At 55.4% G+C, this 27,992-nt stretch overlaps 2 protein-coding genes across 4 annotated transcripts; both read right to left on the bottom strand.

Annotated features, from left to right (window-relative positions):
- Positions 1-400: 400 nt before the first annotated feature.
- On the bottom strand, positions 401-18,946 carry adgrg6 (adhesion G protein-coupled receptor G6). The gene is made up of 30 exons (XM_068754134.1): positions 18,894-18,946; positions 18,138-18,235; positions 16,537-16,884; positions 15,346-15,485; positions 14,994-15,279; positions 14,736-14,909; positions 13,558-13,623; positions 10,891-13,149; positions 10,840-10,845; positions 7,436-7,524; positions 7,298-7,350; positions 7,154-7,192; positions 6,927-7,075; positions 6,694-6,805; positions 6,040-6,128; positions 5,759-5,823; positions 5,541-5,674; positions 4,893-5,058; positions 4,663-4,809; positions 4,456-4,572; positions 4,339-4,384; positions 4,149-4,255; positions 3,684-3,811; positions 3,315-3,583; positions 3,136-3,238; positions 2,188-2,338; positions 1,973-2,105; positions 1,723-1,824; positions 1,468-1,611; positions 401-897 (listed from the first exon to the last, which is right to left on the bottom strand). Exons 1-30 carry the CDS (start codon positions 18,944-18,946, stop codon positions 686-688), a joined length of 5,985 nt encoding a protein of 1,994 aa, XP_068610235.1. The 3' UTR covers positions 401-685.
- A 2,416-nt stretch (positions 18,947-21,362) lies between these two features.
- Positions 21,363-26,149, bottom strand: vta1 (vesicle (multivesicular body) trafficking 1). 3 transcript variants are annotated; one of them, XM_068753715.1, is made up of 8 exons: positions 25,991-26,149; positions 25,340-25,434; positions 25,017-25,144; positions 24,166-24,241; positions 23,637-23,751; positions 23,083-23,355; positions 22,648-22,725; positions 21,363-21,994 (listed from the first exon to the last, which is right to left on the bottom strand). In XM_068753715.1, exons 1-8 carry the CDS (start codon positions 26,079-26,081, stop codon positions 21,849-21,851), a joined length of 1,002 nt encoding a protein of 333 aa, XP_068609816.1. In that variant the 5' UTR covers positions 26,082-26,149; the 3' UTR covers positions 21,363-21,848. The 3 variants fall into 3 exon arrangements, with proteins under 3 accessions (XP_068609816.1, XP_068609817.1, XP_068609818.1); XM_068753716.1 differs by having other exon boundaries at positions 22,648-22,722; XM_068753717.1 differs by having other exon boundaries at positions 23,083-23,304.
- Positions 26,150-27,992: the final 1,843 nt, after the last annotated feature.

Raw genomic sequence — 27,992 nt, 5'->3', positions numbered from 1 at the left:
GGGTCGACTTCAGAGTCCGTGATCTGGTTCCAGTCCAGATGACAGTCCAGATCTGCCGGGCCTTTGAGGATCCGCTACGTGCTAGCTTCACGCTGCGCCCGCACGACTAACGGTGTCCCGCCGTCCAGATGGGCTGGTTTAAGTCGGACATGGAGGACGGCTGGACGCCCCGCCCATCGATCGCCCCGCCCATCGATCGTCCCGCTACAGAACATGGACACAGACCGTCGGTTGATTTGTTTAATCCAACGTTTGTTTCTTAAACTCAGGTGAGAATGATGCTTCCGTTGTCATGGATACCGGCTGCTTTTACACACACACATTACAGTACTACCCCCCCCTCCCCCACCCCCCCCGCCGACGGGTTGACCGCCTCTAGAACCGGTCCGTTCTTTCCCGACCCTGACCCTGATCATGACCCCGATCCCGACCCCGACCCCGACCATGACCCCGATCCCGACCCTGACCCCGATCATGACCCTGACCCCGACCCTGACCCCGATCATGACCCCGATCCGCAGGTTCCGGATGCTGTAGGTTCCTCTGGGAGTTCTTCGGTTCACGTTCTGACACCAGGTCCAGAACAGTAAGGTCCAGTTGTTGCCTTTAACGGAGGACAAGACCCGACAAACACTTTGTCCCGGTCCAAACCACAGAGAGTCAGACCCGGGACACAAGGACCGGGTCAGAACCGGGTGCTGTGGGTGAAGCTGTCTGACATGATGATGTTCTTGTAGAAGTTGTCCGAATGTGTGGAGCAGTAATCTTTCACCTTGCCGAGCATCTGGCTGACGGGGAGGATGGAGGAGGAGGAGGAGGAGGAGGAGGAGTTGGGCTGCACCTCCGAGGAGGAAGGAGATGAGGAGGTGCACTTGGTCCGGGTCTGGTTGGATTTATCTGGATCCAGGAAACAGAAAAGACAAAAAGAGTTCCAAATCAGTCCAGAAAGCATCAGTGATGAAGGTCCCAGCAGAAACCGGACCATCCTGAGGGCTTATGAGCCCTGCTTCTGGACCTGAACCTGAACCTGGTCCCTGCCTGAAGAGGTCAAAGGTCATCAGAGAGGATGACCGCCTCTTCCTGTCCTCAACACCTGGGAACGGGATCAGGTCCTTGAGACATCATCAGACCCGGTCTGGTCCCAGGTTCTGGACCGGGTCTCACCTGGCTGGGTCTGACCTGGCTGGGTCTCTCACCTGGCCGGGTCTTACCTGGCCGGGTCTCACCTGGCCGGGTCTCTCACCTGGCCGGGTCTCTCACCTGGCCGGGTCTCTCACCTGGCTGGGCCTCACCTGGCCGGGTCTTACCTGGCCAGGTCTCACCTGGCCGGGTCTCTCACCTGGCTGGGTCTCTCACCTAGCCGGGTCTCTCACCTGGCCGGGTCTCTCACCTGGCCGGGTCTCACCTGGCCGGGTCTCACCTGGCCGGGTCTCTCACCTGGCCGGGTCTCACCTGGCCGGGTCTCACCTGTGCTGTATCTCTTGCTGAACGGGTTGAGCGTAGCTTTAGCTCTGGAGGTCCAGTTGGCGGTGCTGGAGCCGGAGGATCCGGAGGACAGAGACTTTCCCAGGCGGTCCGAGCTCACCTTCTTACTCACCGTCTTACTCCAATCTGGAACGACAGGAGAGAGAGATCAATCGATACGCCTGATCAATACCCCCGCAGCGGACTGGCTCCTCCCCCCGGCGGACTGGCTCCTCCCTCCGGCGCACAGGTACCTACCTGAGTTCTCTGAGAGACGGTAGCGTCCCCAGCAGAGATGTCTCCTCCACTGTTTCTGGACGTTCTCCTTTAAGGCGCAGTGGAAGATAAAAATGAACAAACCTGAGGAGGACAGGAGGAGACTAGGAAACCAGCATAGCTCCGCCCCTTTATCCTGATGCAGGTGGAGAACCTTTCACCTGGTTCTGATTCTGAAGAACCATGCCTACGGTTCTGGTCCAGACCCAGCAGCCGGGTCACCTGGCGTTACCTTGCAGGGAGTTGAAGATGGCGAACAGGTAGATGAAGGCGAGGCTGGCCGGCCCCCAGGCGAACAGGGCGACGCCCCACGTCACCCCCAGCAGGAAGGTGAGGCTCACGACGCTCCGGAGGCTCCGCACAACCTGGATCAGAGCCGGGGGCGGGGCCGTCAGTCCCAGCTGGGTTCAGCTGTCGTTTAAATAAAGATCGGCGCTTTGAACGCACCTCCTCCCGCAGCCTGCGGTTGCTGCGCTTGCCGCTGCGGCCGCAGATCTGCAGCATCACCACGACAAACATGGAGACGTTGAGGAGGAAGAGGAGGCAGAAGTACCCGACGCAGGAGACGAAGAAGACCAGGGAGTCCTGGATCCAGCAGCTGGGAGGACGAGAGGACGCACAGAGACACAGAGAGACACACAGAGACACAGAGACACACAGAGACACACACAGAGACACAGAGAGAGACACACACAGAGACACACAGAGACACACACAGAGACACACACAGAGACACAGAGAGAGACACACACACAGACACACAGAGACACACAGAGACACAAAGACACACAGAGACACACAGAGAGACACACAGAGACACACACAGAGACACACACAGACACACAGAGACACACACACAGAGACACACACACAGAGACACACAGAGACACACAGAGACACACACAGACACAAAGACACACAGAGACACACAGAGACACACACAGAGACACACACAGACACACAGAGACACACACACAGAGACACACAGAGACACACACAGAGACACAGACACAGACACACACAGAGACACACAGAGACACACAGAGACACACACAGACACACAGAGACACACACAGACACAGAGACACACACAAAGACACACACACACAGAGACACACACAAAGACACACAGAGACACAGAGACACACACAAAGACACACAGAGACACACAGAGACACACACAAAGACACACAGAGACACACAGAGACACACCTCTGATTATGTTCCTGCCATGAAAAACTGTGAATCAGTCCAGGTCCACACGGTGAATCAGTCCAGGTTTGTTGGTCAGTGGTTCGGCCACTTCCTGCTGCCTCCACATAGCGATGCTAAGCTAACGATGCTGCGGTCCATCACTAACATGGACACAGATTACGTCTGATTGTCGTCACTTACAACTCGGAGGCTCCGCCCCCTGAAGGCCCTTTTCCGTACTGCTGCAGACCGTAAGCGTTCTTGTGCACGGCGAGGACGACCCCCACCACCGCCGCTGGAAGCCCTGAAGCGGAACACGCCGTGACATCATCATCACCGGCCGGTTCTCATGACCTTGAATAAAGCTTTACGCGTCTCACCCCAGCCGACGATGCAGAACTTGAGGATGTATCTGCGGATGTAGGTGTTGAAGACTTTGACCAGGGCGATGTACATGTGGACCGCCTCCAGCCCCATCCAGGTGAAGGACGTCAGCAGGAAGTAGTGCAGGAGGGCGGCCGCGCTCAGGCACAGCCAATGGGCTTTCAGGCTGGCCAGCCAGCCGTCCAATAGGAAGGCCAGGTTGAGGAGTAGCAGGGACGCGCTGAGGTTCATCAGGATCTTGGACGGGTAGTCCCGCCGGAGCTTCCTGTGACAGAGGCGGGACAGAGGTCACCGATTGGCTGTTGGAGGCGGAAGCTCCGCCTTGCTGCAGTGAGTCACCGAACACTTCCTGTCACGTGACTCACTCAAAGGCCACGTAGGTGAGCAGCGTTGCGCCGGAGAAGACGGCGGAGACGCCGCAACCTATGTAGGTGATGAAGGTCAGGATCCTGTTGTCCCTCGGGTCGAGGTGGGCCGAGGTTCTGGAAATGTCCTGGAGACACAGAGAATGGAATCTCCCAGTCAGATACAGGACCCAGTCCGATACCGGTCCCAGACCCAGTCCGATACAGGACCCAGACCCAGACAGATACCGGTCCCAGTCCGATACCGGTCCCAGACCCAGTCCAATACAGGACCCAGACCCAGACAGATACCGGTCCCAGTCAGATCCTGAACCCAGACCCAGTCCGATACCACTCAGCAGATCTGTGTTGATTCTTTCACTGATTACTTATCAGGCACTAAATTGAGGGCGTGGCCTGTAGGCCGAAGGTCACCTCTAAGGTCGGGGGTCACGTTTCAGGTGACTCATGATGTCACAGTCTTACCATGAGGATGGCGAAGTGTGTCAGGTGGTCGCAGAGACAGACGGTTCTGTTGCTGCTGGATTCCAGCGAGGCTCTGCATCCGGCTCCAGTCCAGCCTCCGGCTCCCCCTGGTGGAGAGACGGCGACATTACATCAAGAAACCTGGAAATGAATCCGGAGTGGAACCGGGTTGCCATGGCGACGGACTTACCGTTCAAGCTGAAGTCCCAGAAAACACAGAGCGGGTTGAGGGAGGGCTGCAAGACGAGAAGAAGGGTTTAACGAGCACAGAGCAGCAGGCGGGAAGGCAGGAAGGATCGGCCCGTACCTGTTCAGACAGGTGAGCGATCTGGATCTCCACCGGCTCCACCAGGCCGCTGATGGAGAGGTTGCCCACGCTGCTGGCGACCACATAGCTGTTCAACGAGCGGCCGTCCTGCTCCTTCTGGACACGGACACACTCGCTTTAGCCACGCCTCCGCTGCCGGATGAGAGGCGGGGCTGAAGGCGGGGCCAGGACGGGGCAGGGACTCACCTGGAACAGGCTTGTGCTGCTGAAGAACATGAAGTTGATGCGGGACAGAGACATCCTGTCGGCGTCGCTCAGAGAGACGGCGGACAGCAGGGAGGCGGGGACAGTGACCTGAGCTAAGGGGTTGATCCTCTCTGATGTAAAATCAATCTGGGGGGGGGGGGGGGGGGGGACGATCAATACTCCAACCAAGGGGGACAGGAGGAAGAGCAAGCCCCGCCTCCGGCCTGTACCTGTGGGTCGGTGGCGTTGGCCGCTATGAAGGCGCTGAAGGACGTCCCGTTGAACGCGGTGGCGTCGACAGACCGGATCCCCACAGCCAGGTGTCTGGAGCTGATACTGATGGACGGGCCCTCGAACTGGACCTTCAGAACCAGCTCATCGACGGTCTTCAGGGCTCTGAGGGGAGGGCGGAGACCCGTTAGAGTCGAGTACTGTCCCAAACCCTTCAGACCGCGACCCCCCCCGCCGTCCCGTCACATGGCTGAAGACGCCTCCGGGACAAAAGACGTCTTCAGCCAAACCTGCTGACCCCTGGTGGTTGTAGAGCAGGATGCAGCGATGGGTGTGGCTTACTGTCCATAGGAGGCGGAGCACAGTTCAGCAGCTGTACCGCCTACTGCAGTACTACTGCAGTACAGCACATTAAACTACAGTAGAGTACGGCGCATTAAACTACAGTAGAGTACGGCACATTAAACTACAGTAGAGTACGGCGCATTAAACTACAGTAGAGTACGGCGCATTAAACTACAGTAGAGTACGGCGCATTAAACTACAGTAGAGTACGGCGCATTAAACTACAGTAGAGTACGGCGCATTAAATTACAGTAGAGTACGGCGCATTAAACTACAGTAGAGTACAGCAGAACAGAACCTACGTCTCCGCCGCCGCCGCCGCCGTCTCGGAGCTGCTCATGACGTTGGAGATGATGGCGACCACGGTGGAGGCGAGGGTGGCGTTGATCTTGGCCACGGTCACCAGCTCCTTCACCTTCGTCACGACCTTGGACACCTGCAATGAGAGGAAGAGGAGGAGGAGCCGATTCGCCCTCCTCACCACAGGACGTGTGATTGGTCAAAGACAAAAGCCGCCCACCTCCTCATTGGACAGCTCGTTGCTGGTGATGGCGGCGAGCTGCACCGCCACCTCGGCGGCGTTTTCTACACAAACAAACGGTTTTTGATTTAACTCCAGATTCTGAGGAATGTTCAAGCTTTTACTTTTTGAGACTGCTAGCTCGCTAGCTAGCTAGCTAGCTGTCCACGCCTGTTCGATCACTCTGCGCTACCTGAACCAGGTTTTTATGATCTGATAGCTTCTAGCTAGAGGAGCTAATGGGCTACACACGCTTCTGATTGGCTGATGACTGGATGTACCTGCCGACACCTGGATGGTGTCAATGTCGGTGCAGTTGGCGACGTCCGCTGCCGACCAATAGGACAAGAAGTTATGTGGGTCGATCAAACTGAGAAAAGACAGAATGATAGCTGATAGCTTAGCATCAACCACAAAAAAACCCAGAGATGAACTGCAGGCATTAGAGAGAGTCGGCTCAGATTAGAGAGTCGGCTCAGATTAGAGAGGGGGGTCAGATTAGAGAGAGTCGGGTCAGATTAGAGCGAGTCGGGTCAGATTAGAGCAAGTCGGGTCAGGATTAGAGAGAGTCGGGTCAGAGGAGAGAGAGTCGGGTCAGAGTAGAGAGAGTCGGGTCAGATTAGAGCGAGTCGGGTCAGGATTAGAGAGAGTCGGGTCAGAGGAGAGAGAGTCGGGTCAGAGTAGAGAGAGTCGGGTCAGGATTAGAGAGAGTCGGGTCAGAGGAGAGAGAGTCGGGTCAGAGTAGAGAGAGTCGGGTCAGATTAGAGCGAGTCGGGTCAGATTAGAGCAAGTCGGGTCAGGATTAGAGAGAGTCGGGTCAGAGTAGAGAGAGTCGGGTCAGATTAGAGCAAGTCGGGTCAGAGTAGAGAGAGTCGGGTCAGAGTAGAGAGAGTCGGGTCGGGTCAGAGAGAAGGATGGACTGGCTCATGGGTTACCAGGTCCTGGAGGTGCTCTGGTCCCTGTTGGGGAAGCAGGGCAGGTACTGGGTGCTGGTGGGTCGGGTCTCGGCCCAGCGGTAGTGGAGCGGATTCTCCTCTGGACAGTTGTCTGTTCCGCACGGAGAAAAGGTAAACAGAATAACCAGAACCATAATCCTGGACCCTGGACCCGGACCTGATCCTGATCCGAATCCATCATTAAGTGGGAGGGATGAAACGTTTCTTTTTACCGATCCTTCTGACTTTGGGGGAAGTGGACCGGACCTTCAGGCCGGAGCCCATCAGCCCCTCGGTGCTGGACAGCCTGGAGGACATGGCCGCCGCCCCCAGGCTCTGATTGGTGGAGTAAATGTGGACCAGCAGGGCCTGGCAACTGTACCTGGAGATGACAAGAACACCTCAGGAACACCTGGGCCCAGGTGAGGCTCAAAAGTCCTCAACGGGTCAGATGGTTTACCTCTGCGGGTTTCCTCCATCCGGGACCGGCGGCTGGACCCTGGAGAGACAACAAAGACAAGAACTGGACCCGTCCATCGTTGCAGCAAGTACTAAAAACAGGAAGCTTCTGGTTCTGGTTCCGGGTGAGTCCTCGGGGATTTACCTGATGGAGTCCACGTAGACCGCATGGGTCCAGTTCTGGAAGGTCTGATTCAGCTGTGAGGACAACATCAGACAGTCACTCGGTTTAGTTCTAACCAGTAATGTAAAGGTTCTGTTAGTGAGGCAGCTGGACCCTTACCCAGCGGGCCACGGCCCGCTCCACATCGGCCCGGGTCAGCGCCGCCTGGTCGTCTTCCACCACAAAAGCAGCCCGGTAGAAGAGGCCCTCTGCAGGTGAAGAGAGACGGCGTGAGTCCGCGGGTCGTCAGGGGCAACAGAACCAGAACCACATCATCTGGTTCTGTAAAAATCCAATTCAGCAGTGCAGCGATGTGCTGACGGACAGGACCGGAGCAGGAGCAGGAGGAGGAGCAGGAGGAGGAGGAGGAGGAGGCGTTGAAACTCCTTCATGTTTTAACTGTTCTGAAACACTCAAAGTTTCCCTGAAAACCTTGGGGGGGGAGGGGGGGGGGGGCGTCTTATTGATTTGATATTGGGGCGTCTTATTGATTTGATATTGGGGCGTCTTATTGATTTGATATTGATAATCAATTAGTTCCCTCCATGGCGCTCACGAGCCGCTCCTTTTCTCCTGCTATGCTACCGTTGGCCACTTGTGTCGCTACAGCTCCGGGGGGAGATCCTGCAGGCTGCACAGGAGGAGGTGCAGATCAGAGGGAGGTGATGATGAGGAGCAGCGGAGGGGGCGGATCAGAATAAAGGCATGAAACAAAGAGGAGGAGCTACATCTAGATACTTGTTACAGGTACGAAGGTGAACGCTGAAGCCCCATTGGACGACTAGTCTAACACCAAACATACGCACCAATCAGAAGCCGTCTCCAGACGGGTCACGCCCACCCACCTGATTGAACCAACAACTACATGCTACCGAGTCTAATCAGGTGATCAGTTTCTAAGACCCGAACAGCCTTAAAGGAACAGTTCACCCAAAAACTGCAACTCAGTCATCGTCTGCTGCCGAAGGGACAGCAGCGTTGTGCTAAACAGCCGGAGACTGGTTTAATACACCCGGAGACTAGTTTAATACACCCAGAGACTCGTCTAAATCACCAGAGACTAGTCTAAATCACCCAGAGACTAGTTTAATACACCCAGAGACTAGTCTAAATCACCAGAGACTAGTTTAATACACCCAGACTAGTCTAAATCACCAGAGACTAGTTTAATACACCCAGAGACTAGTCTAAATCACCAGAGACTAGTTTAATACACCCAGAGACTAGTCTAAATCACCAGAGACTAGTTTAATACACCCAGAGACTAGTCTAAAACACCAGAGACTAGTCTAAATCACCAGAGACTAGTTTAATACACCCAGAGACTCGTCTAAATCACCAGAGACTAGTTTAATACACCAGAGACTAGTTTAACACACCCAGAGACTCGTCTAAATCACCAGAGACTAGTTTAATACACCAGAGACTAGTTTAATACACCCGGAGACTAGTTTAAATCACCAGAGACTAGTTTAATACACCAGAGACTAGTTTAAATCACCAGAGACGAGTCTAAATCACCAGAAGACTAGTTTAATACACCCAGAGACTCGTCTAAATCACCAGAGACTAGTCTAAATCACCCAGAGACTAGTTTAATACACCCAGAGACTAGTCTAAATCACCAGAGACCAGTTTAATACACCCAGAGACTAGTCTAAATCACCAGAGACTAGTCTAAATCACCAGAGACTAGTTTAATACACCCAGAGACTAGTCTAAATCACCAGAGATTAGTCTAAATCACCAGAGACTAGTCTAATACACCCAGAGACTCGTCTAAATCACCAGAGACTAGTTTAATACACCCAGAGACTAGTCTAAATCACCAGAGACTAGTTTAATACACCCAGAGACTCGTCTAAATCACCAGAGACTAGTTTAATACACCAGAGACTAGTTTAACACACCCAGAGACTCGTCTAAATCACCAGAGACTAGTTTAATACACCAGAGACTAGTTTAATACACCCGGAGACTAGTTTAAATCACCAGAGACTAGTTTAATACACCAGAGACTAGTTTAAATCACCAGAGACTAGTCTAAATCACCAGAAGACTAGTTTAATACACCCAGAGACTCGTCTAAATCACCAGAGACTAGTCTAAATCACCCAGAGACTAGTTTAATACACCCAGAGACTAGTCTAAATCACCAGAGACTAGTTTAATACACCCAGAGACTAGTCTAAATCACCAGAGACTAGTTTAATACACCCAGAGACTAGTCTAAATCACCAGAGATTAGTCTAAATCACCAGAGACTAGTCTAATACACCCAGAGACTCGTCTAAATCACCAGAGACTAGTTTAATACACCCAGAGACTAGTCTAAATCACCAGAGACTAGTTTAATACACCCAGAGACTAGTCTAAATCACCAGAGACTAGTCTAAATCACCAGAGACTAGTCTAATACACCCAGAGACTCGTCTAAATCACCAGAGACTAGTTTAATACACCAGAGACTAGTTTAATACACCCGGAGACTAGTTTAAATCACCAGAGACTAGTTTAATACACCAGAGACTAGTTTAAATCACCAGAGACTAGTCTAAATCACCAGAAGACTAGTTTAATACACCCAGAGACTTGTCTAAATCACCAGAGACTAGTCTAAATCACCAGAGACTAGTTTAATACACCCAGAGACTAGTCTAAATCACCAGAGACTAGTTTAATACACCCAGAGAATAGTCTAAATCACCAGAGACTAGTCTAAATCACCAGAGACTAGTCTAAATCACCAGAGACTAGTTTAATACACCCAGAGACTAGTCTAAATCACCAGAGACTAGTCTAAATCACCAGAGACTAGTCTAAATCACCAGAGACTAGTTTAATACACCCAGAGACTAGTCTAAATCACCAGAGACTAGTTTAAAACACCCAGAGACTAGTCTAAATAACCTCAAAGCTAGTTTTAAACACATGAAGAAAAAAGAGTCATCTAAAATAAATCTATAAATAAAGACTCTGCTGTGAAGCTCCAGAAATGTTTTCTGGACGAGTAAACTGGTTAACAGATGATTTTTGGGTGAATTGTTATTTTAAGAAGTCATCATGCATTCAGTCTTAAAATATGGAGGAGCTAATATATTGCGCTAACATCTTTAGCATTGCAGCCAGAACCTGTGGCCAAAAGTCTGTGGACGATAACAGCCAGGTGATTTCTAGACTCCTCCCCTCCAAAGGAGTCCAGGCTCAGTGTTCTGTACTGTATGCTACAGCGGCGCAGGACCGGGATTAGCATTGTTAGCATCTGTTAGCGCAATGAGAGCAGGAAATCGGCCATGTTGTTTTGTTGTTTACAAAGAACAGCATTGTTTGTCTGGCTTTGTGCTGGTGGAATATCATTCAGATTGGTATCAATAACCTGTCCACACGCGTCTGTCCACACGCGTCTGTCCACACGCGTCTGTCCACACGGCGTGATTCTCGTCTCAGACCGACTTTAAGACTGAACGCACATTGCTGATTGTTGTTCTGAACTACAGCGACTCTCGGGTGATTCCGGGACGTACTGTTCCCTGATGAACGTCCACACAGACGCGGAACATGAAAGCGTTCTTTACATTGGCAGGGCAGCGCCAGCTCTACGGGCGGAGGCCTGGAGGCGGACCTCGCCACCGACGCTTTCGGGGTTCCCGCCGGCAGACTGGCCGCTTTAGACGGAAACCAGTTCTCTGAGGTCGTGACCCGGCGGGCACTGAGGGCCGGCGGCGGGGTAGGGGCCGGCTCGTCCAGGCTCGGTGTTGAGGACATGGTACCGTCCACCCTGAGGCCTGGTGCCGGTCCGCTGCCTGTCATGGTCCCCTGAGGAAACGCCTTTGTGGCGTTTGTCCTGTCATGCTCCAGCGTGGCGTCTTTGTGGGTGGAGTTGGACACGGAGACGTGTTCTGGCCGTGCTGAGGTTCTGTTGGCACCACCAGGAGGCGGGACGTCCTCCAACACAGGAATGGAGACTGGACCTGGGGATTGGGTGGACACCGGCGTGGAGGCGGGGACATTGAGGACAGCGGTGGGTTGCTGTGACCCTGGATCAGGACAGGGGGCGGGAGTCCCACCTGTTGGGGGGTTGGAGACTGCAGCCGAGGATCGCTCGTCCACAGCGTGTCCTTTTGGACGGGACGGTTTCTGAGACGCACTCGGGGACTCGGGACCGCTGAAAAGCAGGACCTCATCCCGGTGGCGGCGTTCGGTGGACGGTTGGTTGGACTCGGTCAGTTTATCAGTTGGTGCCAAAGAGCCAGGCTCCGCCTCCTCGCTGGCGGCAGGCTCCGCTGGCGACGCCGCCCACCCGGGGAGGCGAGGTGTGAGGGTCGCTGGAAGGGGCAGGGAGGGTAAGAGGGGGGGTAGAATGGGGTGAAACGGCTGTGTGCCCCGCCCGGGCCCAGAACCGGGATCCATCCGGTCTGTGGGGTCGTCCCGCTGGTGGACACCCCACGGCGTGGGGGCTGGAGACGCACCTCCGTGGCCCTGGGACAGCCGGGCGGCGCCGTCCCCCTGGCCGTCGGCGTGCTTGTGTGACGCTGTCGGCTGCGGTCTTCGTGGGTCCCTAGTGAAGGGCGGGGTTGACGCGGTTCTGTCTTGCGACCCAAAAGGATTCTGGGAGGATGAAGAGGCAGAAACTTCAGGCTCGTCTCCCAGCATCTGTCCTGTCGTCCTGACAACCTGCATCGCCATGGCAGCAGAGAGAGTCTCTGTAGATGCTGCGAGTGACGGCTTGAGAGGGAAACAGGAGAGCAGCTTCAAAGACAGAGAAGACGCCTGCGGGAGAGGCGGGGCCGGGGGCGGGGCCGTGCCGGGGGCCACGGCTTCCACAGATAGCTCAATATGACTCGACAAGGCGTGGACAACGAGACCCGACTCGGTGTCCGGGAACAGATCGCCCTCTGCCGAGGACGGGGGCGTTGACAGAACCCCCCCCGGGGGCGTCCAGGGCCTGGGAGCGAGAGGAAGGGACACCGAGGACGTCGGGTGAAAGTTCTGACTGATTCTGTTTGACTCTGGAACAACAGCAGAAGCAACAACGGGAGGACGGGGGGGAGGGGGGGCGGGGTTGGTTCTGCTGAGGTCCGTGTGAGGAGGTGAGGGGGGGGAGGGGCTGGGCTCCACTTTGGACAAAGGAGGACGAGGCATAAAGAGGGACGTTTGAGACGCCGCCTCCGTGGAGGAGCTCTGGGGACTTGATCCGGAGACCAACTGGTCTTGGGGGGGCGTCCGAGGAAGACGTCCACCTGAGTCTGAATCGGGACCCATAAAGGTTGGGAGGACAACCGAAGACTCGTCCCCGGACGGGTCGGACCCTGACCAGAACTCGCCCCCCAGTGGCTCCGCGGGACGGCGTGAGGTCTGGTCTTCACTGACGCTCGGCAGCAACCACTGGGGGGCGACGTTGTTCTTCCTGTGGTTCAGAGCAGACGCTGACAAGAATGTCCCGGGAGGACTTTCGGAGTCAGGTGAGGTGGGGGTCACAGGTGAGGAGGGTGAGGCGGGGGTCTCAGGTGAGGCGGGGGTCACGGGTGAAGCGGGGGTCACAGGTGAGGCGGGGGTCTCAGGTGAGGTGGGGGTCTCGGGTGAGGCGGGGGTCTCGGGTGAGGCGGGGGTCTCAGGTGAGGTGGGGGTCTCGGGTGAGGCGGGGGTCTCAGGTGTGTGTTCTGGTGACCGCCCGGCGGGCTTTGTGGCGTGGACCGCCGGGCTCGCTTGTGCGCTGCTGGTGGTTGGATGACCCCCCCGGGTTGGTCTCTTCCTCCCCTGCCAGACCAGGGGGGTCGAGATGTACCCCAGGGGGGTCTTGGAGGTGCGACGACGCGGGGCCCTCAGGAAGGAGGCTGGAGGTGTGTGGCGTGAGGGACCAGGTGGAGCCGGGGGGGCGAGGGGCCGTCTTCCTGCTGGGGGGGCGGGAAGTCTGGAGGATCCGGAAACGTGCAGGAAGCTTCTGCTGCTGGTCGCCGGACCAGCGACCAGAACCTGGAGCTTTGCTGCCGCCGAGACAGACGGGACCAGCAAACCAGAACCAGAACCAGAACCAGAACCAGGATAGTGACAAACAATGAGGAGACAAAAAGCATAAAACTCAATGCAGCGAAACATCACGGAGGCTCCGACCAATAAAGAGCTGCAGCCGGGGGGGGGGGCAACGAGGCATGGTACCAGACGTGTCCCTGACCCCCCAGGACCAGCGGCTCTGGGGGGTGAAGGTTAAATCAGGAAGAAGATGGTGTGTTTGTTTTTCCTACCTGGGCAGCCCAGTCCAGGGGAGTCACAGCTGGAGGTGGGGGGCGTGTTGCTGGGTGGGGAGGCACCTTTAAAAACAAGAGGGTTCATTAAAGGGACCAGGGGGCGTGGCTTAAACATCGGGCAGGTTCAGCATCAGCTGATTCAACGGTTGAACGCATTTTACTGATCATGTCGCCATCGCTCTCAAATTATTGAGATGGATGTGCTTTTATTTTGAAATACAGTCTGGGGGTGGGAGGTTTGAGTCCAGTCGGACTCCGTGGTTCTGATCGGCCCCAGCAGGCATCAGCTCCCCGCCCACACGCTGCATTCATGGGCGGCGTTCCCGGGAGAACCATGAAAGAACAGACTGTTCTGAAACGCTGCAACAAGGAATGTCTCCGGCAGAGCGCCGGCCAATCACAGCGGCCGATCACAGCGGCCGATCACAGCGGCCGATCACAGCGGCCGATCACAGCGGCCGATCACAGCGGCCGATCACAGCGGCCGATCACAGCGGCCGATCACAGCGGCCAATCACAGCGGCCAATCACGCCGGCCAATCACGCCGGCCAATCACGGCGGCCAATCACAGCGGCCAATCACAGCGGCCAATCACAGCGGCCAATCACAGCGGCCAATCACGCCGGCCAATCACGCCGGCCAATCACGGCGGCCAATCACGGCGGCCAATCACGGCGGCCAATCACGGCGGCCAATCACGGCGGCCAATCACGCCGGCCAATCGCAGCGGCCAATCACAGCGGCCAATCACAGCGGCCAATCACGCCGGCCAATCATGAATCAAGCCGGAACATGCAGCATGGTGCCGGCTGGCTCTGGTTCTGGTGGAGCTCCGTCTGTCCGTCTGTCCGTCTGTCCGTCTGCCCGTCTGTCCGTCTGCCCGTCTGCCCGTCTGCCCGTCTGTCCGTCTGCCCGTCTGTCCGTCTGCCTACATAATATACCTGAGGTGGATCACATGGCCCAGAAAGCTAATACGTTAGCAACATCCCAGCTAACGTTTGCCTTTCCTTTCCTCCCAACTTTTTAATTCACACGTCTGAAAAATTAAATCCAGACACGTAAACTGGTGAACTCTCCACACACCTCCCCCACATCATTAGATCAGACCCACCCACGGCAGGCCCGCCCCTTCTGAAGGCCACGCCCCTAACGCTCCATCACTTCCTGTACTCACTACAGCTGAGCGAGGCGTCGGTCTGTGCCAGCCCGGGCGGGACGGTCCAGCGGCCGTGGTCCCAGTCCAGGACGTTCCCCGCCGTGCCGCAGCTTAGCGCTCGCAGCTGCCGCGGCGTCATGGCGTAGTCCCACAGCCGCAGGTTGTAGACGCTGCCGCTGAAGCCGTGCTGCCCTGAGCGCCACATGTCGGGCAGAGAACGCCGTCAAGCACCGCGGCAGCAGAGACACACAACAACACGACTCCTGGAGCCAATACCTCCCAACCGGAACAGCCCCCCCGCCGGCACCGAGCGGCCGCTGGAGGCGGGGCAGGGCTGGGCCCAGTAGTTTCCATTGAAGTAGACCGCCGCCCGGCCGTTGGACGAGGTCCAGAGGACGCAGAACGGCGTCATGGAAGACGTGAAGTCAGCGGGGGAGATGATGGAGTCGATCGGGCACGGCACGCCGTCCACCATCATCTTCATCCCGCCCTGATCCGAACCCAGACCCAGGGCCACGTTGCTGCCGCCGTCGCCGTCCAGGTAGGTGAAGATCCACTCCTTCTGCTCAGGGTCCAGGACGGGTTCAGGAGGGGGCGGAGAGAAAAGGTCGAAGGTCACCCGTCCTACCTGCTTCTGGCTGGACCGCTCCACCTCGAAGCAAACCGTCAGGTGACGCAGCGCCGGGATGGACACCCACTCGGACACCTTGGTGACCGGGCCGTTGCCGCCGGTGATGGTGACCTTCTGGTTCCTCAGGGCGACGGCAACTAGAGGAGGATGGAAGACGTGAAGCCTAGCGTTAGCCTGGATCTAAGCTACGTGTGAAGACATCAGGCCTAGCGTTAGCCTGGATCATCTAAGCTACGTGTGAAGACATCAGGCCTAGCGTTAGCCTGGATCTAAGCTACGTGTGAAGACATCAGGCCTAGCGTTAGCCTGGATCTAAGCTACGTGTGAAGACATCAGGCCTAGCGTTAGCCTGGATCTAAGCTACGTGTGAAGACATCAGGCCTAGCGTTAGCCTGGATCTAAGCTACGTGTGAAGACATCAGGCCTAGCGTTAGCCTGGATCTAAGCTACGTGTGAAGACATCAGGCCTAGCGTTAGCCTGGATCATCTAAGCTACGTGTGAAGACATCAGGCCTAGCGTTAGCCTGGATCTAAGCTACGTGTGAAGACATCAGGACTAGCGTTAGCCTGGATCATCTAAGCTACGTGTGAAGACATCAGGCCTAGCGTTAGCCTGGATCTAAGCTACGTGTGAAGACATCAGGCCTAGCGTTAGCCTGGATCTAAGCTACGTGTGAAGACATCAGGCCTAGCGTTAGCCTGGATCTAAGCTACGTGTGAAGACATCAGGCCTAGCGTTAGCCTGGATCTAAGCTACGTGTGAAGACATCAGGCCTAGCGTTAGCCTGGATCATCTAAGCTACGTGTGAAGACATCAGGCCTAGCGTTAGCCTGGATCTAAGCTACGTGTGAAGACATCAGGCCTAGCGTTAGCCTGGATCATCTAAGCTACGTGTGAAGACATCAGGCCTAGCGTTAGCCTGGATCCAAGCTACGTGTGAAGACATCAGGCCTAGCGTTAGCCTGGATCTAAGCTACGTGTGAAGACATCAGGCCTAGCGTTAGCCTGGATCTAAGCTACGTGTGAAGACATGAGGCCTAGCGTTAGCCTGGATCTAAGCTACGTGTGAAGACATCAGGCCTAGCGTTAGCATGGATCTAAGCTACGTGTGAAGACATCAGGCCTAGCGTTAGCCTGGATTTAAGCTACGTGTGAAGACATCAGGCCTAGCGTTAGCCTGAACCTACCATGTCGGAAGCTAACACTGAAGCCCCTCTTCTGCACGGTGAAGTCGGAGGTAAAGGACATCTCCATCACGTTCCCGGTGGAATTCAGCGTCAGCCCGTTAGCCGTCAGGCCGCAGAGTTTAACGTCAGTTGTCCCCGTGTTGACCACCACCCGGTCGTAGATGCAGCCTGGCGCCTCCTCCAGGTCAAAGTCAAGGAAGGACAGCTGGACGAGGAAGCCGGCGGGGGCCCGCATCGTCCAGCTGCAGGCCTTGGAGTTGGGGTATTTCCGGGGGTAGCAGGGGGACGTGAATTCCCCTCGATCCTCCACCAGCTCCATCTCACAGTTGGTGGAGGCGCAGGCCAGCGCTGAAGGAGGTGGTAGGACGACAGTAAAGGACAGCGTCCAATCAGAGGAGACGACACACAAAGCCAAGGTCAAACTGGGAGGATTTCAGGGACACACAGACGAGAAGACGGAGGGGACAAAGGCTTCGGCGTTCAGGACAAGATTAGAAAAGAGTTCAGGGACGACCTTTGATCGCACGCCAGGAAAAGACGGGACAAGAAGAGACAGTTAGGGAGAGGTCTCAGAAATGTCTCTGCAGGTAAAGGTGGGCGAGGAAGGACGGACATCGGGGGACATGGCGTTCTGCTTCCTGGCGTGGGCGGGGTGTCAGCCTGAGGTCACGTTAAACACGGAGGCCGCTGCCGTCTTCCTGAAACGGAACCCGTCGTTGTCCTCACGCTCAGGACGTTGGTCCTGCCAGAGGCGGAATGATGGACCTGGACTTCTTTAGGACTTTGTCTTTCCAGCTCGACGGAACAAAAGAAGCAACTGACTCCACCGAGGAGAGGACCAGGAGGAGAGGACCAGGAGGAGAGGACCAGGAGGAGCGGACCAGGAGGAGCAGACCAGAACGGGAGGACCAGGAGGAGAGGACCAGGAGGAGCGGACCAGAACGGGAGGACCAGAACGGGAGGACCAGGAGGAGCGGGACAGGAGGAGAGGACCAGGAGGAGCGGGCCAGGACGTGGCTCACGTGTGTTAGTGTCACATGACTCCTTTTGAAACGCTGACTCACTCTCACAGGTGTTTACCCCCTCGCTCCCCCCTCGTCTGTCACCAGGAGATAATTGAGGTGGGAGTCAGAGATGATGGGTGAGGAAAGATGGAGGAGGAGAAGAGGAGCAGCAGAATGAAGTGGTTGCGCTCTCTCTCGCGTGCCCCCCCCGCATGTAAATGTATCCATAAATGTTTGAGGACTTTGAGGAAAAAGAGGAGCTGATCAATCGCTCGGCTGATCAAACATTAGCAGAATGAACATGAAGGAAGGAAACAGGAAACACGAGTCAAAAGAAAGGAGCTGTAAGAACGGGGGAGGGGTGGGAGGAAGGAGGGATGGGAGGAAGGAGAGATGGGAGGAAGGAGGGATGGGAGGAAGGAGGGATGGGAGGAGGAGGGATGGGAGGAAGGAGGGATGGGAGGAAGGAAAGATGGGAGGAAGGAGGGATGGGAGGAAGGAGGGATCCACCCATCCCATCGTCTCTGATATTGATTATGGATCAGTGTCCGGGTTCGGACTTCAGGTGCGCTCCGTCCAGGTGAGTCGGGTTCCTACCGGGTCGGTGCAGAGTCGTCCACAGCAGGACGACCGGGACGACGTGACGAAGCCTCCACCCTCCTCCTGCTCCTCGTCTGCCGCCGGTACAGGACTCCCTGCATGAGGAGGAGCAGGAATGATGTCACACCAACATCTCGGTTCTGACCGGTTCTGGAAGGCTCTGGTTCGATGTCAGAGTTTATTGATGGGAAACAGGATCCTGAATATGAATGCATAATTAAAATATGAAGACACGCCTCTGGGCTGCTATGATGTCATCAATGATGGAGGTCAGGAGGTCAGGCAGGAGAAACCACTGTTAAATGCTAAGCTAACAGCTAATTATTTACATGATGATGTCAGGAAGTGTCGTCACGTGACCCCTGAGCAGTTACGCCCCCTTAGATTGGTGAGTTCAGCGCCCCCCCGAGTTTACAACGCCACCACGGATAAACCAGAGCCAGTGAACGCACCGCCAGTATTCAATCCCAAACTTTATACGTTCTGACATCAGAACACAGAATGGAACAACAACAACAACAAGAAGAAGCTGGGGGGGTGGACTGCCTCATGAATATTAAACGGGAACAGGATTAATCATTTCTTCGTCCGGCGCTGGAAATTCCTGCGGTTCCTGACATTCACAGAAAAGTCGCCTCATTGTCAGCTCCTGCGTCGCTCCTCCTCGTCGCTCCTCCTCCGTGATGTCCAGCATAGAAATGGGAGCAAATGACGAGCGGAGCGAGGTCAGCGAACGCATCGCATAAAGAGCACGATTCATAAGGACCTCCGACCACCAGGCAGACATTCTGCGGGGCTTCATCCATATTGATGATGCTGCTGTCTGGAGGCGGAGCCTGAAGAAACAGGGGCCTTAAATCTGGACCAGAGCCCTTGAGTTGGTCCGGCCTCCACCCTGAGCTTCAGAACAGAACCCACATCTGGACCTTTAAAGACAGGATAGCGTCGCTACTCCTGCCCGACGATTCGTTAAATCAGAGCCAGGAAACAGTCTGCTGCTGCATGCTAACAAACCTGCAGCTAATGCTCGCACACCAGCAGCTATGCTAACAAACCTGCAGCTAATGCTAGCACACCAGCAGCTATGCTAACAAACCTGCAGCTAATGCTCGCACACCAGCAGCTATGCTAACAAACCTGCAGCTAATGCTAGCACACCAGCAGCTATGCTAACAAACCTGCAGCTAATGCTAGCACACCAGCAGCTATGCTAACAAACCTGCAGCTAATGCTAGCACACCAGCAGCTATGCTAACAAACCTGCAGCTAATGCTAGCATACCAGCAGCTATGCTAACAAACCTGCAGCTAATGCTAGCATACCAGCAGCTATGCTAACCTCCACATCCAGATCCGGCTCCAGATCCGGCTCCAGCTCCTGATCCAGGAGGTAAATCTCATGTCAGCTGTTTGGGCATTTTTAGGTGAAACACGTGTCACCTCATCATCTTGATGATGTCATCACCCCCCCCCAGTTTAATTAAACCGCATTCCTCGCTTCCATTCATCTTGCTGACCTCTGAACCCACACCGCACCATGTTCTGGGGCGGATCACCTGCTCAGGTTGTGTAACACCTGGCGGCGACACGTCCCGCCTTAAACAAGCCTTCCTTTGATGGTCAGACATCGATATCGTCCAATCACATCGCAGCGGAGGAAAAGTAGAGCTTCGACATTTTAAAGACATTTTATCCTGCAGGATTCAAACGTTCCGGATCCAGACCCGCTCAGACGGAACCCTAGAACCTTTATACGGTTTTATTAATCGATCATATTGATCAGAAGTGATCAGCAGAACCTGATTATCAACATTTACTACTTCTGTCCTTTTGGCTCGTCGCCACGGCAAGGCAACGTTCTACGCACACGCACGCACACACGCGCACGCACACACGCGCACGCACACACACACGCACGCACAGGCACGCACAGGCACGCACACACACACACACAGAGATGTTGAATTCCTCCTCTTAATACAAATACATTAACTAATCGGGTTAAATTTAAATCTGATTAAAGGGATTAATTGATTGATTTTATCTGTTTGTTTACGGTCATTCAAATGACACTAAAATACGGCGACAGGGAAACAAAGGGCAACATGTTCGTATCCGCAGGAAAAGTAACTTTAGAGCAAAGTAACTGAGTAAAGTAACGTGGGAGTTTATTTTAGGGGGGTCACATATTCCTCCAGGATCACAACAAACCTTGTTTTGTTTTTCTGATCCTGATCCAGATCCAGGTCTACAACAACGTTTCATGGATTTACCTCCTCTAACTATTTACTCTTTAAAAAAACAAACAAACAAGCTGAAGCTCCACCCTCTTCTGGAGCTGATACTGTTCTGTGATTAAAGAGATCAAAGCTTCTGATTCGGTTCGGATCGGAGCAGCAGAATCTATCAATCAAACGAGAAACCTCCGCTTGAGTCAAGCTGGAGCGGAGAGCCGCGGAGCTGCTCCTCCTGCTCCTCCTGCTCCTCCTGCTCCGCTCCTCCCCAGGAGGACCGGACGGCAGTTTGAAACTTTACTATCAGACGGAGAACCGGCACGGAACCAGTTCAGAACCAGCTCAGAACCACAAAGAAGTGCCGGACTCACATGTTCACTGGAGCGGCTGCTGCTCCCCCCGCAGGAACATGTCCCGGTTCGTCCCGGTTCGTCCCGGAGGATTCGGAAGGCTTCGGAACCGGAGAAACAAAATCCAGAATGTGGCTCGATGACGCCTTAAAGTCCCAGAAGTTCGGAGCGACGGTCTGAGAAAGGGGAGGAGGAGGGAGAGAGAGAGGAGGAGAGGAGGAGGGGGAGAGAGAGAGGAGGAGAGAAGGAGGAGGGGGAGGACGGAGAGGAGGGGCTCTCCTGCTCGCATGAGCTCCTCTTTTACTCCCTGGAGGCGTTGAGACGCTCCTGCTGACAGAATGATGAACAATAATCAAAAGCATCACCTCAACGACGTCACACGGGCCGAACCGACGACGTCTCACGGGCCGAACCGACGTCACACGGGCCGAACCGACGACGTCACACGGGCCGAACCGACGTCACACGGGCCGAACCGACAACGTCACACGGGCCGAACCGACGTCACACGGGCCGAACCGACGACGTCACACGGGCCGAACCGACGTCACACGGGCCGAACCGACGACGTCACACGGGCCGAACCGACGACATTGGGTGACGTTCCGGACACAAACAAACAAACAAACAAACTTCTTTTCAAACATTTTATTCAAACAGTTTTTAATCATTTCTTTCTGAAAAATGTTGGGAAAACTTCCCCCTAAAATAAATGTCCCGTGAAAAGAACCCGAAGCTCCGCCCCTTCTCAGGTAAGGGCGGAGCGTCAACCCTAAAGTTTCTAACTTTGACTGAACGAACACGAAGCAACACGCTCTGAAGGTTAGCTTAGCGTTCTGGTTAGCCGTAGCTTAGCATCGAGCTAATAAGCCCAATCTAAAATCTCATTTCTAATTTTGGACTTTAACAGCAGAGACCCAGATGGGATTCCCACGAGGTATTGATCTGATCACCTTAAACCAAAGGTCAAAGGTCAAACTGATGACCTTCAACAAGGACATTGATTGATTGATGCGCTGAAGCTTTGGCCCGTTCCTCTAATTGAATAGAACGTTGCAGCCGCCGGCTCAGAGACAGGCGGCCATTGTTGCAGACTGTCCATCCTGTCCTCGGGGGACAAAGGCTTCATTCTCTGCCCGTGGTGAGGAGCTTCAGGGCCCTCTGGAGGTTCTGGACGGCCGTGTCCACGTCCTCGTACTGCAGGGCGCTGCCCGCGTACTTGCAGTACTTCTGGGCCTTGGTGAGGTCATCCGGAGACAGATTAGCCCCGCCTAGTGGGAGGAGCCAGCAGAGAGCGACCAATCAGAGGACAGCTGCTCACGTCTAAACTTTATCGCATGAAAACAAGCATCTTCATGACCTCATTGGTCGGAGAACAGCCAATGGGAAGTGAGCTCAGGAGTATTCTCCGCCTCCTTTAAGAAACGCAAACTGCTGATGTGTATTGCAGGAGACGCCGAGGAGGCGGGACTTCCTTCCAGGCACCGCCCTTGCTGCTGGACAGCGTTTTCAAAGGGCGGTCCCTGGAATGTGGGATCGGATCCAGGAACCGGGTTTCTACTGGTGAGCCAGAACAGAACTCAACGGAGAGGGAGGCGTCGCCCTCCTGAAGACGGGGGCTTAACGGCGCGGTGGGGGACGGGACGGGGACGGGGACGGGGTTAGGACCCCCCCCCCTCGACGTGCTCCCAGGAGGAGGAATGGGAGGCTTGCTAACCGATGGCTAACGCCTCCAGACCTCCAGAGGGAGGTGTCCCACCCGCCAGCTCACTGGCTCCTCCTCCATGTTGGAGGCTGAGGAGGACCCTCCCTTCAGCTGCTGGTCACATGACCTCACGGGTGAAGCGCCTCCTTCCAGAATTTAAAGGACTGGAACAGAACCAGGATCCGCTTATGGACCCGAGCTGAGTGGGCGTGTCCTTACCCTTCTGCTGGGCGTGGAGCAGTGAGGGGTCCACGATGGGCACCGATCGAGGAAGAGCCACTGGTTTCACTGGTTCTGCTGGGGGACGGACAAGAACCGGCGAGTCAGAATCCATCAACGAGGGCAGAGGTCGGCCCCGCCCATCTCTGGGTCAGAGATGGGCGGGGCATTTATCAACCCAGAAACATGAGGAGTCTCCGGACTTTACTGGACCATCTGATGGAGACTGGTTCAAGTCGGGGTCCGACTGGGTTCACATTTATACTGGGTCAAAGTCAAATCTGTGCTTCATGACAGCGGGCCGGACCAGAACCACAGTGGGCCGGACCAGAACCACAGCGGGCCGGACCAGAACCACAGCGAGCCGGACCAGAACCACAGCTGGCACGACTCATCTGAACGGGCTAAGTAGCCGTTAGCACAGCAGCGTCCTACCTGAGGGCGGGGGCAGTTCGGCCGGAGTGTTGGCCGGAGCGTGGGCCCCCGGTGGGATGTGGATGTTGTTGAAGTGGGTGGGGGGCGGTCCTGATCCTGGACCAGCAGCAAAACCGATGCCCGGAGGAGGAGCTTGGTCCAAATCCTGCCCGTGGCTCGGGTAGGACTCGTGTCCTCCTCTGAAGGAGGCCCCGGGGGAGAAACCGCCTGCTCCTTCCTCATCTGCAGGGAGACAGAGGAGAACCTTCTCGGTTCTGTTCAGCACAACGGAACCTGTGGGAGGAGCTTCTGGTTCTGTTTGTTAGCAGGATGAGAGAAACCCTGCTGGATGGATCCGGATACAGACCCCCCCCCCCCCGGCCGGCGGGTCAACTTGAGCTAATTACAGCTGACTCCACGGAGAACCAATCAGCAGCTGGAGCTGGATCCTGATTGGCTGGCTGCTGCTCTTAATCCCGCCCTACAGGTCTCATTTAGTTCCTTTAGTTTCGGGGATTACACTCATGAGGAGAATAAAAGACGACCCCCCCCCAGCGAGCCTCAGCCACTCCCACCTGCTTCCCCCTCCTCGTCCATCGCCATCGGCCCGGCCTGGGGGGTCAGCCCGGTCTTCAGACAGGTGTGGATGTAGGTGGCCTTCCAGCGGGCGTACTTCCTGTGCTGCGTGTTCTGGTGGGGGACAGGCAGAAAGGGCCCATTAGTGCTGGGGGGGGGGGGGGGGGGTACCATGAAGGGGCGGGGCTTAGAACGGCTAGCAAGAGACGGGGCGTCAACCCAACAAGGACGGGGCACTAGTGTGGTTCTGGTTCTGGTTCTGGTCGGCCTGCGGTCCAGCAGGAAGCTGGAGGTCTGGGTCCCGATGGACTCACTCAGCAGGTCCAGGAACCGAACGGGTCTGAGTGTGTGTGTCCGACACAAGCGTCCTGTTGACGTTTGAATGGCCTCTGGGTGACGGGGACACGATGAGGAGGAAACCCACTGTCGCCATGGAGACCAGCAGGTGTGTGCGTGTTTAATGACATCACGTTTGCCCGGCGATCCGCTATCTGGAAGCTAACGCTAAAGGCCCGGAGCGTCTCTTACCTCCTCCGAGATGTCCCCGAACACAGACATGACGTCCAGCAGCAGACTGGACGTGTAGAAGGACTTGATCATGTTCCTGCAGGAGGAGGAGGAGGAGGAGGAGGAGGAGGATTAATGCAGCGCTGAGCCGGTGCATGGACACACCCTCAGATCGGCGGGGGGGAGGAGCAACCGTCAGAGACACGTAAAAACTCCTCCTCCTGGCGGGAAAAGCAGTAAAAGAGACGGAGAGAACCAGAGAGAACGGGAGAGAACCAGAGAGAACGGGAGAGAACGAGAGAGAACGGGAGAGAACAAGAGAAAATGAGAGAGAACGAGAGAGAACGAGAGAGAACGAGAGAGAACGGGAGAGAACGGGAGAGAACGAGAGAGAACCGGAGAGAACGGGAGAGAACGAGAGAGAACGGGAGAGAACGAGAGAGAACGGGAGAGAACGGGAAAGAACGAGAGAGAACGGGAGAGAACGAGAGAGAACCGGAGAGAACCAGAGAGAACGAGGGAGAACGAGGGAGAACCAGAGAGAACCAGAGAGAACCAGAGAGAACCGGAACTGATGGGGTTAATGGAACCATTCTATCTTTATTATTCATCTTCATCGACCCTGCACTAAAATCACTCCCCCCCCCCCCCCCCCATCAGGACGGTCCAGACTGGTTCTGGGGGGACCGGCCTGTTTCATGGTCACACTTAGTGTTAGCATGACTCACGCCTGTTGCTATGGAGACAGGAACAGAAACGGGGGGGGGGGGGGGGGGGCGCGTTCCCGAGGAGGAGGAGGAGGAGCGTGTTCCCGAGGAGGAGGAGGAGGAGGAGGAGGAGGAGGAGCGCGTTCCCGAGGAGGCGGTCCTTACTTGTGGAAGCGTCCGGCTCGGTCCTCGTTGTCGGCGTAGAGGAACATCTTCAGGGCGTAGTTCTCGATGTGGGCGTTACCAACGACCTCCTGAGTGATGGAGTCATTGTCGCCGAGCTCCGCCTTCATCTGGAACACACACAGGTGTGGATCAGGCTCCGCCCCTACCCCATCGCTTTGCCTGTGATTAAACACGGAGCCCCGCCCATGCTGCACACACACACACTCCTCTTCCCCAGTCCTGGTTCAGGGCGTGTTTCGTTTCGACCAATCAGCACGCAGGCAGGCCAGTGGGCGGGGACGAAGGGGTTCGGTCAGACTCACCGTCTCCAGCTGGTCCATCAGCTTCACCAGGAACACGCGGCACTCCGGGGACTTGCTGTCCAGCTTCATGCCCGTCTGCATGGCGTAGAGCCGGCCTGCGGGACGGACAGAGGTCAAAGGTCAGCCCGGCGTTGTCCCCCACTCCGGATCGCCTGATTAGAGTCATGTCAAGTAGCTAAAAGTAGAACGCTTGTTTATATTTATTGTCCCGTCACATTTATAACCAGACTGTTCATCCAAACCGGAAGCAAATCAATGACGCCATCATCCACAGTGGTTACCTAGCAACGCGTTAGTTCTAAGTCATCTAATCTTCAGGACGGGACGACCGGATGCCCCGAGGGGTGGAGCCAACAACACGCCCCGCCTGCGTGCCTCTGGCCCCAGGTAGACCCAGTAACACCTGAGAACAGCTGACAGGCCGAGGCCCCAGGTAGACCAGCCAGTGTGACCTGGAACGCTAGCTGCTAACTCCGCTAGCTAACCTTGGACCCGGGTTAAAGCATGCCGGGTCACGCGTGTCGGTGTCTGCATCCACTCCACGCACGACGTCCGGGCCGAAGCACGGGCTCAGCCACGAAGCTAGCCGCAGCGGCTAACGCTAGCCATGAAGCTAGCCGCAGCGGCTAACGCTAGCCAAAGCAAACTCACAGTAATACGCGACGACCGGGTCCCGTTTATCGTGCTCCTGCGCGGTCCGCATGTGGTGCTGGATGGACCTGAACTGGACCGGTACCGCCATGTCTGCGTGGGACCCTCCGGGAGACACTAGGACACCGGCGTGAACCGCTTCCCTGTTGTTGTGAGCGGAGTCTCCCTCACTTCCGCGTTTACGCCCAATCAGAGCCGCCTCCTCAACGGGACGGATGACGTCAGCGGCTCGCCTGGACTGGCTGATATATAATGAACTAGGAAACGACAATCAGAGATTGCAGACCCCGCCTCCAAAAGACTATTGGATCTTGTGAGACAGTAAACAGGGCTTCCGGATCAGAGGGGCCAAACCTGCTCTAGCTTGCTGCTCCAGAACGTACTACAAGACTCCTTCTGGACTCTTTTTCCCATCATGCCATTCGTGTCCCTCCCTCTTAAAGTGGCAGTTTACAGCACAGGCACAATTCCAGATGTAAAAATAATTCTAGAATCTGGATCCAGATCCAGATCAATGCCATTCTCGGGGAGGACCGAGCCACGGACAGAACCTTGCTTGTGTAAAAATTTCAAGTCGATTGGGTTACTAGTTTTTGAGTTATGCGCTGGTACAGACAGACAAACAAACAAACAGACAAACAAACAAACAAACAAACAAACAGACAAACGGACCCAATTGCAATACCCTTGCCTCCCCTTCGGCAAGGGTAACAATACTGTGACTCAGGAATCAGAAGTATTGATCATGGACTGATTACTGACTAGTTGATTAGTTAACTAAATATAGTTATTCTGTTTAACAAGAGGTCATCAATCAATCAGAAATGGACCGGAGACAGTGGACAGACGTCTTTAATCAATCATCTCAAGACACAACAGTGAGGAGGACAGGAGGACGGCGGGTCCCCCGAGCGGTACCACAGGAGGACGGCGAGTCCCCTGAGCGGTACCACAGGGGGACAGTTTGGGCCGACCCGGATGCACAAACAGCTGATGGAAATGAAACGAGCTCATTGAACTAAATCTGTACAAATTGAAGAGGACACACCTTGCGGGCGTGGCCATCATTCTAAAGGTGTGTTCACACCAAACGCGGTTCCTAGCGGCTTCACTCCAGTTTTGATGACAGAACTTTTAGGGGCAGAATTTAAAAGCAGAATCCAGACAAACCCAGGTGTGGCACACCTGCTCCGAATCCTCCTCAAGCCTATCGGGCCAACCGGAGGCAAAGGACCGGCCCGGTTCCAGGACCGACCCGGCGGGTTCTGGGTCTAAACGGATGTGGAATAAGGGTGTGATCCACTTTGGTTTGGTACCTGAGATGATGAACAGAAGCTGGATGGATGTCTGATGCAACAGAAAGGACAGAAGTCCAGAGTACAACCAGGTACTTACTATGTGTACTTGTACAAGCTAGTGATCTACAGAGAGTCAGAGAACCCAAACCGGACGTTCTGTTAGAATCCCACCGGGACGTTTAAATTCTGCTTCGTCTGATTCTTTTGGTCGTCCTCGATGCGCTCCGACCTTCGGCGCCTTCGGGTGTGGTTCCTCTGCGTCTGATGGGGGTCGACGGAACCTTCGCTTCTCCCTGTCGTTCTCGGTTCCAGAGGTCGTGCTGTTTGCGACCCGAGCAGGATGAGTGGCGGCTCCAGGGAGCGTTACGGCTGGTGAAGGTCACAGCGACCTCAGACGTGGGCGTGTCTGGAGCGACGACACCTGCGGTTCACTGGCCCGTGGGTGGAGCTACCGGTTCACAGGTGTGATGGTCCGTTGCCGCTCAGAACTGATCAGAACCTGGAAGACAAGCTGCTATTAATCTGCGCTACAACAGTAGACCCGATGAGACGGTACTGATCCGATCCGATCCGAATGAGAACCTCCAGCCAGGCCTTGGTAGCATCTCCTGAAAAACCAGGGCCCGTTCTTTGTCCGAGTCAGAGGTCAATATATTCTCGGGCCACCACGCCCGTAAAACATAACTGGACCCGGCCGGCGCCGA

This window comes from Brachionichthys hirsutus, chromosome 20 (genome assembly GCF_040956055.1).
Source record: "Brachionichthys hirsutus isolate HB-005 chromosome 20, CSIRO-AGI_Bhir_v1, whole genome shotgun sequence".
Classification (NCBI taxonomy): domain Eukaryota; kingdom Metazoa; phylum Chordata; class Actinopteri; order Lophiiformes; family Brachionichthyidae; genus Brachionichthys; species Brachionichthys hirsutus.
The sequence above is the reverse complement of the archived record's forward strand: the minus strand, read 5'-3'. Positions and strand labels throughout refer to the sequence as shown.